Source organism: Microtus oregoni, unplaced genomic scaffold (genome assembly GCF_018167655.1).
Source record: "Microtus oregoni isolate MIOR12 unplaced genomic scaffold, Mior012 000014F_ref0000157, whole genome shotgun sequence".
Taxonomy (NCBI): Eukaryota; Metazoa; Chordata; class Mammalia; order Rodentia; family Cricetidae; genus Microtus; species Microtus oregoni.
The window spans coordinates 50,730,302-50,745,839 of NW_024543073.1; the positions used below are offsets into that span (position 1 = coordinate 50,730,302).

Here is a 15,538-nt window from a genome sequence, read left to right on the forward strand (position 1 = left end):
GGGCAGTCAGGGGCAGAGAAACCCCATCTTAAAAAGCAAACAAAACACAAAACAAAACCACACACTCAAACACAGGAATTTCTCTTTATAGCCCAGGTTGGACTGGACCACACCTTGTCTCTACTGGGGGTGTGCTCAGCACTGTCTGGATGAGGGTGTTTTTGATGGCTGTTTCACAAGCACCCCTACTAGCTGGGTCATCATGAGTGGCTGACCCCAGCTTATGGCATGCAGCCTGGATGTCCTTCCTGCCCAACTCTAGTGTTTTGTCTGTGGCTCCAGCAGCCTGACCCTCTTTCAACCTTCCTGTGTAGTCCCTGACAGCTCATACAGGATGCCACCCCAGGCCATGGCCAATCTTGATCCGGTATCTCAAAGCCCCCATCCTGCTGTGTGGGGACACTGCTGTCATAATAGTGGCTGCAGCAGCATCTGCTTAGTTGGGTGGAAATGAAGGAAGGACAGCTACTAGGTGACTTTAGCAACCCAAGGCAGGGACAAAGAACAGGGCTTTAATGTTACGGTGTCAGGGGTTCTACCAAGGCACAGACATCCTCAGCGAAACTAAATAAATAATGATCTCTATAGGGAGAGAAGTCTGTGGCTGGGCCGGCAGCAGTGAGGCCTGCAGTCCGTAAGGTCTGGACAAGTAATGGTTTCTGGTCCCTGGAATTCTGACTCCCTTACTCGCTCTCTGAGTCCGAGTAGTCAGCCACCAGGGAGGCACTGGGGTTGCTGGGGCATAGCAGGTCCTCCTGGGAGGAACCCAGGGGTAAGGCCTGGTCTCTACAGTTCCTCGTGGATTCTGCTGTCTCTTGAGGTCTGTCCTGGGTGGCTCCTGGTGGCCCTCTTGGTTCTGCTGACAAGGGACTGTCTGCTGCACACTGGGGACTTTCTGGAACTTCTTGAGACCTTCTCCTCACTATGCCCAGGTCCCCCACTGTGCCCGTGGTGCTGGGGGGTGGTCTGCGGCCCTGGCACAACTTCTTCAGGACAGTGTTAGCTTTGCTGCTGCTAGCACTGGGTCCCTGGGCCGAGGGGAACCAAGAGCGGTGGATGATCTCCGTGCGCTTCAGTTTCTGTTTGTCCTCATAGGCTGTGGGGAAGAACAGGTATCGTGCAAGGGTCCGAGGTTCAGGGGCAAAGTGTGCATAGCATATGCACACCCCTTGAGCTTTCTCCCCACCACTGTAAGCAACAAGGTCCCCTAGGGACCAGGTGCCCCCCAAACCCTGCATGCAACCTCTGCCTCCCATGAAGCTTCTGGTCCAGTGCCACCACTCACAGTCCAGGGTGTGCAGCCTGAGCAGGGCAGCCAGTCTGCGGTCGTCCTCTGATTCCGGCACGAGAGGGATGGCTAAGTTGGCCCTCGCCTGTAGCGCCTGGTCCTTTTCTTCCTCCTCCTGCATGGCTTTCTTTTTTTCCTGTGGGTGGGTGTGACACATAGGGAGGGACATCAGAACCTTGCCTCCTTGAGACGCATGGGTCTCACTCCAGTCACTGGGTCTGCTTCTCCACTGAAGCAAGGGAAGGGCCCATACAGTACCTGCGATGCAAAAGTGGCCCCATGTGCAGGGCTCATGCATTCGGTCCCTCAAGCCCTCAATGTCAAAAAGATGACCATGTGCTATATAACACTACATGCTGACCAATGATGGGCTGCAGGTGTGACCCACTAGATAAATTCCGGAAGATGTGATAAAGAAGGTGTGGTGGCCCATGCCTGGAGTCCCAAGAGGTCCAGGCAGGGACAGAGAATTTAAGACCACACTTAAGCTCGGGCCATACTGTAATTCGGAGGTCCTAGAAATTTTTTCTACTTGCCCCCCACTTTTTGGGGTGAGGAGCATGGTCTCCCTTTGCAACCCAGATGGACCTGGAACTTGAAATAGTTCCCCTGCCTCAGCTTCCTGAGCATTGTGGTTATAAGCACGAGCCGCCAGGCCCAGCTTTCTGTTTTTGAGGTTGGACTCTGACTCCTGGGCTCTGATGAGCCTCCCACTTCAGTCCCCCAGTGGCTGGAAGCACAGACAGACATGACCAAAACTGGCTTCCTGCTTGTGCTGAAACATCGTTCCCTCTGTGATGGCTGACAACATGAGGCTTTGGGCAAGTGACCAGGTCGTGAGGGCTCTCCCTCATCAACGGGGTCAGTGCCTTACACAGGAGTCCCCAGGGCGCCTGTGTGTCCTGTCTGTGCCTTGAGGATCCAGCAGGAAGTTCAGAGGAACCCAACCAGGCACTCTGTACACAGTCAATTTGTAGATGCCTCAACGCTAGACTTCTGGCTTGTACAGCAGTGACTAATCCATCTCAATCTAGACTTCCCAGTCTGTGCTATGCTTGTTAGAGCAGCAGGAAGAGATTAGGCAGGGACATGACTCTGCTGCATACAGGGAGCCTGGTGCTCAGAGGGGAAATGACCAGCTCGCAAATGGGATGAGGGGACACAGGTCTGAACCACAGTCTCCCAGCTCTGAGCCGGCTGATGTCCACTGTGGGGTTCCCTCACCCGGAAGCGCCTGCGCAGCATGCTATTCAGAGCAAAGTCATCCTTCCAGGCGTTCTGTGCCTCCTGGATGTGGCTGAGTGTAGGCAGGGCCTTCTTCAGCGTGCTGCGGTCGGCCTCGCCATGCTCCAGGCGAAACATGGCGTCCGTCTCCAGTTTCTCTTTCTTCTCATGCTCTGCAAGGACCACGTAAGCATGACTCTGGGGAAGCGACCTGGGGTCACGTGGGGTGGGCAAGCATGCGGTGCTCACCTGTGGTCAGCACCTGCTCATTGTCTTCCATATCCCAGCGCTCCTCCTTGCGGCTGGCACCACTCACGATGACATAGTCACAGTTGGCAGGGTCTGTTTGCATCTCGATGTAGTTGACGCAGAGGTGGCATTTCATTCGGAACCTACAAAGGACCTGGTGTTAGGATGCAGCGATGCTCTCCTGAGACCCCAGAACCACTATCCGAGCACCCACCGCACCCAGCTCAGAGCTGGGAGAACTCTGGAAAGACCTGCAGGCTTGCAACCAGAAGAGCAACCAGAGGCTGAGGATGGGTCTGGGGGTCCTAAGTACAGGGCCTGCTCAGCATGCTCCAGTGTTGGCTTTCACCCCCAGTGTGACAAAAACCCAACATTTAGTAATAGGTGTGGTGGCACCCACTTGTGACCCCAGTGCTCCCTAGGCTACACAGTAAGACTCTCCGCCTACAATCAAGCACCCAGACACTAAAGCTGGCTCTTCCATTCATTTGCCCATTCCTTGCCCACTTATTCACCCACCTATACATTCATCTATCCATCTACATGTCTGTCCATCTACCTACTAATCCATCATCCACTTACCTGCCCATCGGTTCATCTATGGATCCACCCATAGACCCACCCACCAGCCATCCTCTATCTACTCACTCTCTTACTCAACGGGTCACCACCTGGGCCTCCTCCCACCCTCCCTCTATTGGCTACTCTGTGCCAGGCTGGTGCCAGCAGCTGGGGATGGTGCTGGTCAGCGGAGTAGGACAACCTGCTCTGGGAGAGGCTGATGCGATGATGGACATGTGACAATCAGCTCGGGAAGGGCTGATGTGACAATGAACACGTGCCAGTGAAGAGTGACCACATAGGAGGTGATGGCTTTAAAAAAGGTCCCTTTGGGGCTGGAGAGCTGGCTCAGGAGTTAAGGGCACTGACTGCTCTTTTAGAGGGCTTGGGTTGGGGGCTGGAGAGATGGCTCAGAGGTTAGGAGCACTGCCTGCTCTTCCAAAGGTCCTGAGTTCAATTCCCAGCAACCACATGGTGGCTCACAACCATCTGTAATGTTATCTGGTGACCTCTTCTGGCCTTCAGGCATACAGACAGAATATTGTATACATAATAAATAAATATTTAAAAAAAATAAAAAATAAATAAAAAAATAGAGGGCTTGGGTTTCATTTCTTAGCATCTACATGGTGGCTCACAATTGTCTGTAACTCCAAGATTCCAAGATCTGACACCCTCCCACGGAAATATATATAGGTAAAATACCAAAGCACATAAAATAAAAATAAAATTATAAAAAACAAATATAACCCATCATTTATTAAAAAAAAAAAGAAAATGTCCCTTTGAAGGTAGTGTTTGAGTAGCACAGGGATGGGGCCATTTAGCTTCCTGGAGCAGAGGCCTCATGGCCTGAAGCAGAGTGAATGAGGGGCCTGAGCTTTTACTGGGAAAGGTGGGGGCCATGAAGGGTTGGAGGAGGAAGGGACAAACCCTGATTGACAGGCCAAGATGGACAGTTATACAGAGAATGGCTCTAGAGGAAGATGCCAAGTTCCCTTCCCCTTCAAGACTCCTCTATGGACCCTTTAACCTGTGACGGCATACCTGTCCTAAGGTGCCACCAGGTGCTCCTACCTGTAGATTGGAGTTGTGTAGTAATTGCCAACCTTCTTCTTTTCTGCATTGTAGCGCACACCTGAGAGGGCAGGGAGATAGAGGCTGGGACCAAGGCACCTGCATCAGCTTTTCTCTGGGTGGAGGAGAAGCTGGTGGTTTGTTGCCTGGCAGGGCAGGTGCCCTGGAAGGGAGGGCACAGAAATTCAAGGTAGGAAGAACGAAGTTTGGGAGGCACTGGAGTACCCAGGCCATAGGAAAGTGTGGACGGGACCAGGAAGGCCCAGATTCCAATCCTGCTTTCACTGTGTGCCCCTAAGCAAAGCTCATCACTCAGGGCCTCCGTTTCCCACCTAGTCAACAGAGACGATGGCTATTCTGGTGACACAGGACTCTGGGAGGAAATGTCAATGGAGAGCTGGATGTGGGGGTACACCTGAGACTGCAGCATTTGGGAGGCAGAGGCAAGGTGGAGTTTGCCTGGGTGACTTAGAGCCTGGCCTGGCCATCTTCCTCTCTGGGGCAGTTGCGTTGGTTCTGGCTGGAGGGTGCTCATGGTGTCTCGAGTGGTTCAGCTCCCACTGCTCTCAGTGCTGGGAACAGGATCCAGGGTCTTAGACCTGCCCTGGGCCTAGTTTCTCTGTTCCTGTGGTCTGAGGCCTGCAGGTTTTCTCACTTCCCTTGTCTTTTCCTTTCTACAGTCACCTTGTCTCCAGGCATTGTGCGTCTGGCCACCAGCCCCACTTCCTGGCTCCTAGCTGACCCCTGTCTGAGGCAGGCCCCAGACACAATGTCTCTGCCCTATAGCCTACCATAGCAACATCTGTCCTTGCTTTTCTGTCCTGATGCTAGATCCAAAGAGAATCCCGGCCCTGTCCTTACCTAGTGGTGGGTTCTAAGATCTGCTCACTGCAGAGGGGTCCTGCCTCTACCCAGGATAAGCCATTTCAAGAAGAGGCTCAATGGAGGCCTCTTGGATAGCTGGACAGGGCACGCATGGCTCCTGTGTAACAGCCCTGGAACTTGCTTTGTAGACCAGGCTGGCTTTGAACTTACAGAGATCTGCCTGCCTCTACCTCCTGAGTGCTGGGATTAAAGGTGCGTGCTATCATCGTCCAGCTTCATTTGCTTGTTCTATGACGAACCAATCCTCAATCATCATTACCTACCCATCACACCCATCCACCATCTTTTATCTTTCATTCATCTGAGCATGTATTTTATTTTGAAGCTGAACCCAAGGCCTTGCAGATGCCGGACAAACATCTACCACATGTCATACCCAGCCCTCACTTTTCTGAGACAATGTTTCACTGTGTAGTTCAGGCTAGCCTCTAACTCGCCATTCTGCCTCCGCTTCTCTAGCCCTGGAATAACATGTGTGTACAACCAAGCCTGGTTGTAGCTTTATAATAAACCAGTAGATGTGCTTCCGTCAGTTCTACCAGCTGTTTCAGACGGCTGCGGAATTCTGAGCAGGATTCATTGGTCAGTCCCAGGAAAAGATCTCTGGGGCGGGGGAGGACTCTAGAGTCTGTTGGGGTAGTCCTCGGAACAGTGCTCCCCTCTGGGGATCGGATGTGATCACGAGGCAAGGCCTGACAAGACCGAGTGCATTATCGACTGCTTGGCTAGTACTGGCTGCTGCAGAACTGCTTGCTGCGGGGACAATCCTCACCACCAGGAACCAGAAAAGATGGCACGTCTGTGAGGTTCTGTGGTTGTCCTGGCTAGTTTTATGTCAACGTCACATAAGCTAGAGCTATCAAAGACGAGGGAACCGCCAACTGAGAAAATTTCTCCGTAAAATCCAGCTGTAAGGCATTCAATTAGTGGTTGATGGGAAGGGTCATCCCATTGTGGGCTGGGCCATCCCTGGGATGGTGGTCCTGGGTTCTACAAGAAGGCAGCCATGAGGACCAAGTCAGAAAGCAGCACCCCTCCATGGCCTCTGCATCAGCTCCCGCCTCCAGGTTCCTGCCCTTGCTGTGCTTTTGTGAAGAACTGTTACATAGACCTGTGCGTGAAACAAAGCCTTCCCTCCCTAAGCGCCTTTGGTCATGGGTTGCATCACCACACGGTAACCCCTAACTAAGGCAGTGGTGTAATGGTGAACAGCGGAAGCTCTGAATCCAGATGTGACGGGATGGAGTGGTGAAACAGATCACTGGAAGGGTGTCTGCTGCCAAACTGGACGGCCTGAGCTCAGTCACTGCAAACAGCGCAGCGGAAGGAGGGAATCGACACCCATAAATTCTCTGACTTCCATAATTTTGACACACACACACACACACACACACACACACACACACACTAAATAAATCAAATTAAAGGAAGATGGTATGGTATGGACTGCTGTAGTGTGGGACCAGAGGGAAACTGAGGCATTTGTCCCACATCCCAGGGTGGAAATGGAAGTCAGGAGGGCAACTGCTCGAGTGTCGTGCTGCTGACTCTGTGGCTAGGCTGCGGCAGTCAGATGGGAGCGGAGCGCAGCCCCAGCCCTCTGTCCGGAGCATATGCTGCAAGAAGCACCTTGAACAAACACGGGTGGGCCTCACACCAGCTTCACTTTACAGACTGGGAAACTGAGGCATAAAGTCCAGCTGGTGGGTAAAGGTCGCCTTCTGGCGACTGGCAGGGACAGGGTCTGGATCCCAGGGTCTAGCCTTCTAGTTGTTCTCTAGCTTGGGGACCGGCCATCTTCCTATTTGGCCTTGGGGCTGACACTATCTCCAGTGTCTCAGAGCACCTGGCACAGGGGAGCTGGAGGGGCAGGCAGGTCACGGGTGATGGTGAACTCACCCATGCCGATGTGGTTCTTGCAGCCATCACACCAGATGTTGTACGGCATTTCAAATCTAAAGCAAAGACAAGGATTTTCAATGTTGTTTTTCTTACATTTACTTATTTATCCATTGTATGAGTGGCAGTCAGAAGACAACGTTCATGACTTGGGTCTTTCCTTCCACTATGTGGGTTCTGGGGATTGAATGAAGGGGCCTGGCTAGGCAACAGATGCCTTCACCTACTGAATCATTGCTGCTCTCCCTTTTTCTTAAGGCATATTTTAGCTATGTTACCTAGGCTGTTCTTGAACTCTTAGACCCAAGTGATCCTCCTGCCTCAGGTCATCTAGTATCTGGGAGGCCCTGGCTGGCCACTCTTCCTTCTGTGGTCATGTCCTTGCACATCACTCTGTGGCTCATCCCACACGGAGGAAGAGTCTGGCCCCAGCCCTGGAGTCAGGATCCACACTGGGCAATTGAAGGGAAAGAAGGGACAAGTGTGGCAGGTCTGGGTCTGGCCTTTAGAGTCCTGGCACGTTTGCAGGCTCTTCTGGAGCCATAATACTGCTGGCCTGATGGAAGAAAGATCCATTCTGGAACCGTCTATCTCTACAGGCCAAGGCCCCACCAATGAAGGAAGAAGACCGAGTCAGGTTCTCCCTAGCCCAGAAGAGGTACCTAGACTTGTTATGAATAGCAAATACTTAATGTCTGTTATGCAGCAATGGGTGACCCATGCAATGTCTTCCTGCATTACAGACTTAGAACCTTGCAGCGCTGGGCCTATCAATGGGAGAGGGGTGAGTAGCTTCTTACCGGATGACAAGGATGCCTTGTGACAGCTTCCGAGCCCGTTCTCGAAGGGGGTGGCTGTTGTGGTATCGGTTGAGAGAGCCATGCTGTATGGAAAGGGTGAGTGAAGGTAAGCAATGCCAAGCTAGGGTAGCTTGTTCCTCAGCTCTTCCTACTGCTCTTCCTACCAAGTGTCTCCCTGGGTAGAAGGGGCTTCAATCTTACATCCTACAAGCAACAAAGGAGGTGTGGACGGCTTGGGAAAGCAAATAGCCTGGAGCCAAGGACAGAATTGTCTTTGGTATCTGAAGGAAGGGGTTCCAGGAGCCCCCAGGGACACCAGAGTCCACAGAAAGACTTTCTACTTGATGGCATGGTAATCTATAGCAGGGCTTTCTATGCAATGCCATGCTAAGTGGGAAGAGCCTGCACTCATCCTCCAGGTACCTTGGAGTCTTCTCTAGTGTCACTTGGTCCCTGAGGCTATGGGGGTCATTGAAGCTGCTCACCTTCTCTGGGTTGAAGTCCGGGGGGTAGTACTTGTTTTGGCCTTTCCTTTCACCCTGAAAACAGAGGGGAGCCATGAGTCAGAGAGGGTAATGCAGGGTCCTTCGGACATGCTGAATGTTCCATCCAGTTTCTGATCTATAGTGGGAACTAGGCTGAAAACCCACTTGTTATAGCTTTGGGAAATGCCTTAAGGCCACACTGTTTTACAGGCATGTCTGCATGTTCTTGGGGACTGCAGGCAGTGGTAAAGAAGTGGGGATTGCCACTGACTCCTAAAGGTTTATAAAACACTGTTTTATGTAGCCCAGCTGGTCATGAAGTGCTATGCAGCTGAGACTAGCCATGATCCTCCTGCCTTCCCCTCCCCAGGCTGGTACTATGAATGTGCACCACACCTGGTTAATGGGGTCCTGGGGATGGAACCCAGACCTCATGGTGGGCTCTTTAATCAGTTCCTCATGCTGTGGTGATCGTCAACCATAAACAACCGTATTTTGTTGCTACTGTTTTGAATAGTGTAATCCTGCTACTGTTTTGAATCGTAATGTAAATACCTGCTATTTAGGATATCTGTTATGTGCCCCACAAAGGGTCTCGACCCACAGGTTGAGAACTGCTGATCTAGACTGATAAGTGTAGTCTTTACCCATCAACCAGGAAACTTCTCTTAGCTATGACTCTTAGAAAACCACAACCAATCAATATGCAGAGTTGTGGGGCCCAGTCCCAGTGAGTACATCTACAAAATACTCCCACACCTAAGGTTAGGGAATTCTGTGTAAGAGGGGGCAGGAAGGTTGTGAGACCAGAGGACCAGGGAGTTTGCTGTGAGATTGTGTCTCTTAGAAACATCAGAAGTTACATCTGCAAAGTCTCAACCACATGATCACCCAAACGTGAGTTGAACAAGGACACCAACAAACATGCCAAAGAGGGTAACGACCATGAGGCCTCAACAAAGAGCTACAGGCAACAGAGGAAAGCTGAGAGCAGGAGAGGCAGCTCTCCCCAAGGAGAACACACCAATGGGTTGTCCAGCCAAACAGTCAGTCCTGAAAACAAACACACGCATGACATTATATGGACTCAACAGATTATATTTGGGAATACAAATGTATGTACAAATACTTCATCCACATAAGAAAGAGTGGTGAAGAAGGAGGCCATGTATTTGAATGAGAGCTGGGAGGGATATATGATAGTCTGGAGGAAGAAAGGGATGGGAGAAATGTAATTAAAATACAATCTGAAGAATAAACTATAGCAAAACACATGATCCAGTGCTGTATGCACAGCGCAGGGGCAAAGCACTTGCCTAGAGTCCTGGGCCAGCCCTGCCTTGAACACCATACTGCGTGTGAAGCCAGACAGGATGGCACACGTGCTCATGGCAGGGGGATTCAGAGTCTGAGGCAGCTGAGTGGGTGTCGGGACATCGAGGAGGGAAGGACAAAGAGTGACTATGGGGCTGAAGAGACGGTGGCTGAGGGTGTCACCTGGATCTGAAGCCTGGGACCCACATGGGGGAAGGAGTTGACCACCACATGCATGTGAGCCCACTCTACGATAAATAAGTACAATTCTATACATTTGTAAAAGACTACTGATTAGCTTAGCAGTCCAGGCTCCTTTCTGATGGAGGAAGGTCATTGGCTAATAAAGGAACTGCCTTGGCCCATTTTATTGGTTAGAGGATAGGTGGGAGGAGTAAACAGAACAGAATGCTGGGAGGAAGAGGAAGTGAGGTCAGACTCCACAGCTCTGGTCTCAGGAGCAGACTCCTCAGAGAGACGCCATGCTCCGCACGCGATCCAACCCAGGATGGACATAGGCTAGAATCTTCCCGGTAAGACCGGTGCTACAGTTTATTAGAAATGGGTTGATCGGGATATCAGAATTAGCCAGTAAGGGCTAGAGCTAAAGGGCCAAGCAGTGATTAAATGAATACAGTTTGTGTGTTGTTATTTCGGGGCATAAGCTAAGCTAGCCGAGCAGGCGGCCGGGGTGCTGGGAACGCAGCCCCGCCGCCCCTAATACTACACCTTTCAGAGGAGACAGTCTCCTAGAGCTGCACTGACGGAGTGGGCAGGACCACCTCACACTTCCCAGTGGCTAATGCGGCTCAGTAGCGGAGTGCCTGCCCAGCAAGCACGAGGCCCTGGTTTCCCTCCCAGCTCTGCAGCAACGAGGCATAATCCCAGCACTAGGATGTGGGTCTCTGAGGCAGAGGGGTCAGGAGTTTATGACAGTAACAGAAAGGAAGGGAAGGGGCAGGGAGGGAGCAAGATCAAGATGGAGAGAAGACCTGCTGGGCGGTGGTCTGAGTGCCCAGCAAATGTCTGCCACCAATAGCTACCACCCAGGAGGCTGGGAGAAGCAGGGCTGCCTGGAGGCTGTGCTGGTGCCTAGGAGGAACCCAGGCTTGGGAATCTTCTACTCACCATCTTGGGAGCTGTCTACGGGTCCTCACTCGCAAGGGTGCAACTGGGAAGTGGCCTGGTCAATGCACGCAGTGGTGGGGTGGACCCTCCTATGGGGCCTGCAGAGGCCACAGGCTGCCCTGTAATGATGTGGCCGTATGGCGGTCTGGCTTGGCTCTTCCTAGTTCTTGAAGTTCACAATGGTTGAGTTGTGACCTGGCACTGAGTCTCCACGGGGTGAGGAGCATCCAAGGACAGCCTGGAGGGAGGGAGGAAGGAGACAGAAAGAGTTTAGAGAAGCATGTGGCTCCAGACTTTATGCTGGGGTGATCAAGTAGATGGTGGTCCGTGTGCTATCCCTGCCCTCAATTCCTACTGCCCACCCTGCTCCTGTGCAGAAGCTACCAAGGGGCTCCTTTTACATTTTCCTATTAAAAATTGATTGTTATGCCGGGCAGTGGTGGCGCATGCCTTTAATCCCAGCACTCGGGAGGTAGAGGCAGGCGGATCTCTGTGAGTTAGAGGCCAGCCTGTAACTCTTGTAAGAGCTAGTGCCAGGACAGGTTCCAAAGCTACAGAGAAACCCTGTCTCGAAAAACTAAAAAAAAAAAAAAATTTGATTGTTATGTGCTTGTGTGTGTGTGTGCATGGCATGCCAAGCATGTGAAGGTCAGAGAACAACTCGTAGGAGTCAGTTTTCAACTTTTCATCAAACTCAGGTTGTAGGCTTGGTGGAGTCAATGTAGAGTCTCACTGGCCCAGCAGGGGTCTCCTATAATATGTACTAGCATGCCATGATCCCTAGGCTTCCGGAAGCTCTCAGTTGAGTTGATAACCAAACCTACAGAGCCTACTGCTTCCCAGCCTTTGCTCTCTGAGGTCACCCACCCCTCTCCTTTCTCTGTTCTGGTCTAGCTGACTTCCTGGCTATCTGCAGAAGTCAGGCAACTGGACTGTTCCTGAACTACTGGGATGGACTCAGCCTCACAAAGGCTAAGACAGTACTCTACCTCTGAGCCCCACTTCCCTGCCTCTCACTAGGGGATTCTAGGCAGGGGCCCCAGCTCTGGGTTGTAGCCCTAGGTTCAAAGATGTAGCTTTTGTTGTTCCTCTTGAACGCCAGAGGCCTCATTCAACCACCCAATCTAAAGTCACTTCTTGGAGCCAGGTGCTAATTCTTATAATCCCAGCTACCAAGAATAACAGGATTGAGATAGGAAGAGTCCAAATTTGAAACTAGTATGGGCACTGTCAAAAAAAAGCTAAAACAGTTTGGAGATGTAGCTCCTGGGGACTGTGCTTGCCAAGCACGCAGAAGATCCTGGGAGCCATCCCAGTACTGAAAAATAAATGAATAAGTTAATTAAAAACAAATGTAAGGGCGGTGGTGGCACACGCTTTTAATCACTTTAAACACTTGGGAGGCAGAGGCAGGCGGATCTCTGTGAGTTCGAGACCAGCCTGGTCTACAAGAGCTAGTTCCAGGACAGGCTCCAAAACCACAGAGAAACCCTGTCTCAAAAAAAAAAAAAACAAAAACAAAAACAAAAACAAAAACAAAAAACAAAAAACAAAAAAAAAAACAAAAGTAAGAGCTGGGGAGTAGTGGTGCATACCTTTAGTCCCAGCACTTCAGAGCGAGTTCCAGGACAGCCAGGACTGTTACACAGAAAAATCCTGTCTTGAAAAGCCAAACCAAATAAATAAATAAATAATTAGGATAGAGATATGGCTTAGTTAGTATAGTGACCATGACTGTTTAGCATGCAGGACATCCCGAGTTCTACCAATTAGGCGTGTGGTGGCACATGCTCAGCACTCAGAAGGAGGAAGCAGGAGGATCGAGTTCAAAGCCAGCCTGTGCAACAGGAGACCCTGTCGTGAGATAAACGCTGGATGGGCAACAGAGACTCACCTAAGTTAAGGAACGGTCACGCTGGGAGGAGGGGACAGCCCTATCAGGGGAGTAGGGGTTCCAGAGTAAGCCCAGGCAGGTAAACCTGCTGTGACAGGATGGGTAACACACTTCTGTCTTCTTACCACTGACTATCCCTGCTCAACTGCCCTAGGCTAAAAGGGTGGATAGCACGCAAAAGATTGACCTTGGGAAAAATCAATAAAAAAAAACAAACCAAAAACTATTATTGTGTATGCACAACGTGTGTAAGTGCAGGCCACAGGTAATTTTGTGTTCCTCCACATTTATGTGGGTTTTGGGTTTCCAGGATTGTGTGACACACTGAGCCATCATTCTCGCCCCAATTTTATTTTTATTGGTAAGTTTGGATTACACATAAGTGTAACCTGTCTTCCGATAGTCTCAACGATTTACACTTGATCTTTACCAGAAGGCTCAGATGTGGTTCCCACCCACTTAAAACTTGAAGGCTGGGGCCCCCATGGTAGAAGGAGAGAACGGATGGTCTCCACGTGTGTCATGGCATATACCATTCACATGAATGCATAAAAAATGAATAGATACAATTTAAAACAAACGGTTTTCTTTGCTGTTTTGGTTTTTCAAGATGGGTTTCTCTGTGTAAGAATGCTGGCTGTCCTGGAACTTGCTCTGTAGACCTTGCTCAAACTTAAAGATTCACCTGCCTCTGTCTCTGGAGTGCTGGGATTAAAGGAATGTGCTACCACTGCCCGACTTGAGAATTTTTTAAAAAGGATTTATTTTTAAATTGTGTGTGTGTGTGTGTGTATCCGCGCATGCATGCATACAGCCAGAGTCTAAAAGAGGATGTCAGATTCCCTGGAGCTGGAGCTATAGGCCACAGTGAGTCACCTGACATGGTATTGGGAACTGAACTCAGAGACTTCAGAAAAGCAGTATGTCTCTTAACTGCTGAGCCATCTTTCCACCCCTAAGTTTTAAAAAAAAAAAAAATCATTGTGTGTGTCCAGGTACAGACGTGCCAGTGTGCGCAGGTCAGAGGACAACTTGGAGGAGACAGTTCTCTCCTTCCACTAAGTGGATCCAGAGATGGAACACAGGTTGTCAGACTTGGCAGCAAGTATCCTCACCTACTGAGCTATCTTGCTGTCCCTTCACCCAAATACTTAACTGCCTGCCCAGGTTTGGGGTCACAGCGGCCTGGGTCTCTGACTTTCCTGGAGCAGTCAGGAGGGAGTAAGGTCCAGGGCATGACAGCGCATGCCTCATGCACTCAGGGGGCAGAACCAGGGGTACAGGCTGAGTTCCAGGACAATCTGCTTTACACAGCATGTCCAGGCCAGCCAGAACTACACAATGAGACCCTACCTCAAAAAACAAAAATAAAACAAAGGTTGAAAATGGGGGGTATTGACAGGAGGAATGAATTTGGGGCTTGTTGTAATGAAATAAGTGTATGGGGACTGCCTATAGTGTAGATACCCAGCTTGTGCGTCAGCGTGTGTCTGGGGTCTGTTTTACAATGTTTAACAAATATGTTTTGGAGACACGCCCCTCTATGGAGTCCAGGCTGGCCCTGTACTCCAGAGTCAGCTTTTGAAGCCTTAAGGTGGTTCATCACCGCCGGAAGTACCACAGCCAGGTTACACACAGGCTGCTCGGCGCATGCTCAGCGATGAGATAGGACATCAGAGCCAGGGATCACTCCTGACCTCACTTGCCCGCACAAACGACAGCCTACAGGCCCCTCTGCTGCTTCCTAGCTGCCTCACTCCGGGCCAGCTGCACTGGGCCTCACTTTCCGAAATTAGGTGAAAAAAAAAAGTTTTCTACAGGATGGAGCTGCCGAGGCTGCGAGTCGTGGCAGGTGTTAAGCATTGAGAAGGAAACGCATGGGACTACTAACAATTTTAAAATTAATTTAAGTTATGTGCGTGTGTGTATTTATGCACAAGTGAGTGCAGGTGCTCGAGAGGGTAGAGGGTTGATTTGCCGGAGCTACAGGCAGCTGTGAGCTCTGGGACCTGAACTCCAGTCCCCTGCAAGGGCAGCACAAGCTCCTTAAAAATTCCATGTTTTCTGTGTGTTCGGGGAGTGTGTCACGAAGTGTGTGTAGGTCAGAGAACACCCCCACAAGAATGGATTTTTTCACCATGCTCAGGGTCGAACTCAAGCCGTCAGGCTTGGCCGCAAGCGTCACTGCCTGCGAAGCCGCCTCGCCGGCCCTCAAGCTACTGTTTCTAAGCACCATGTTCCACACTTGGGCTTGGAGGGCTCATCTTCTGCATGAAGACGGCTAGGGGCGCCTTCGGCGGGGAACGGCTGCTGGGCCCTGGGAACCCGCTCGCGTCCGCAGCTCTCCCGCGCCAAGCCGCAGGGGTGGGATTGATGTCCTGCCACCCCCGTCGCCGCCGCGGACCGCTCCGCACCCCGTACCTACCTGCCCTCCTCCTGACGTCACGCCGGCCGCCACCAGCCGGAAGCACACCCGGCTCCGAGAACGCGGAGAGCCCGCCTCCGAGGAGCGGAGACGCCTGCGCGGGGCGGGGCCAGGCACTTTCGCCATCTCGATTGGCTGAGATTCTCGCAGGCAGCCCAATCCAGGCCCGTCCAGGAAGTGCTAACCTGGCGGCTGAGTTTTCAAAAGGAGCTGATTCGTCATTTTAAAGTTTTTTTTTTTTTTTTTTTTTTTTCGAGACAGGGTTTCTCTGTGGCTTTGGAGCCTGTTCTGGAACTCGCTCTGTAGACG

At 51.2% G+C, this 15,538-nt stretch overlaps 1 protein-coding gene across 2 annotated transcripts; it reads right to left on the reverse strand.

Annotated features, from left to right (window-relative positions):
* Window positions 1–491: 491 nt before the first annotated feature.
* Window positions 492–15,256, reverse strand: Yju2b (YJU2 splicing factor homolog B). Of its 2 annotated transcripts, XM_041663719.1 has the most exons (11): window positions 14,942–15,011; window positions 12,506–12,566; window positions 10,911–11,148; window positions 8,469–8,522; window positions 7,984–8,066; window positions 7,184–7,239; window positions 4,400–4,460; window positions 2,762–2,904; window positions 2,513–2,685; window positions 1,286–1,424; window positions 492–1,096 (listed from the first exon to the last, which is right to left on the reverse strand). In XM_041663719.1, the coding sequence occupies exons 3-11, from the start codon at window positions 10,911–10,913 to the stop codon at window positions 684–686; spliced, it is 1,125 nt and encodes a 374-aa protein (XP_041519653.1). In that variant the 5' UTR covers window positions 10,914–11,148; window positions 12,506–12,566; window positions 14,942–15,011; the 3' UTR covers window positions 492–683. The 2 variants fall into 2 exon arrangements, with proteins under 2 accessions (XP_041519653.1, XP_041519652.1); XM_041663718.1 differs by lacking the exons at window positions 12,506–12,566; window positions 14,942–15,011 and adding an exon at window positions 15,230–15,256.
* Window positions 15,257–15,538: the final 282 nt, after the last annotated feature.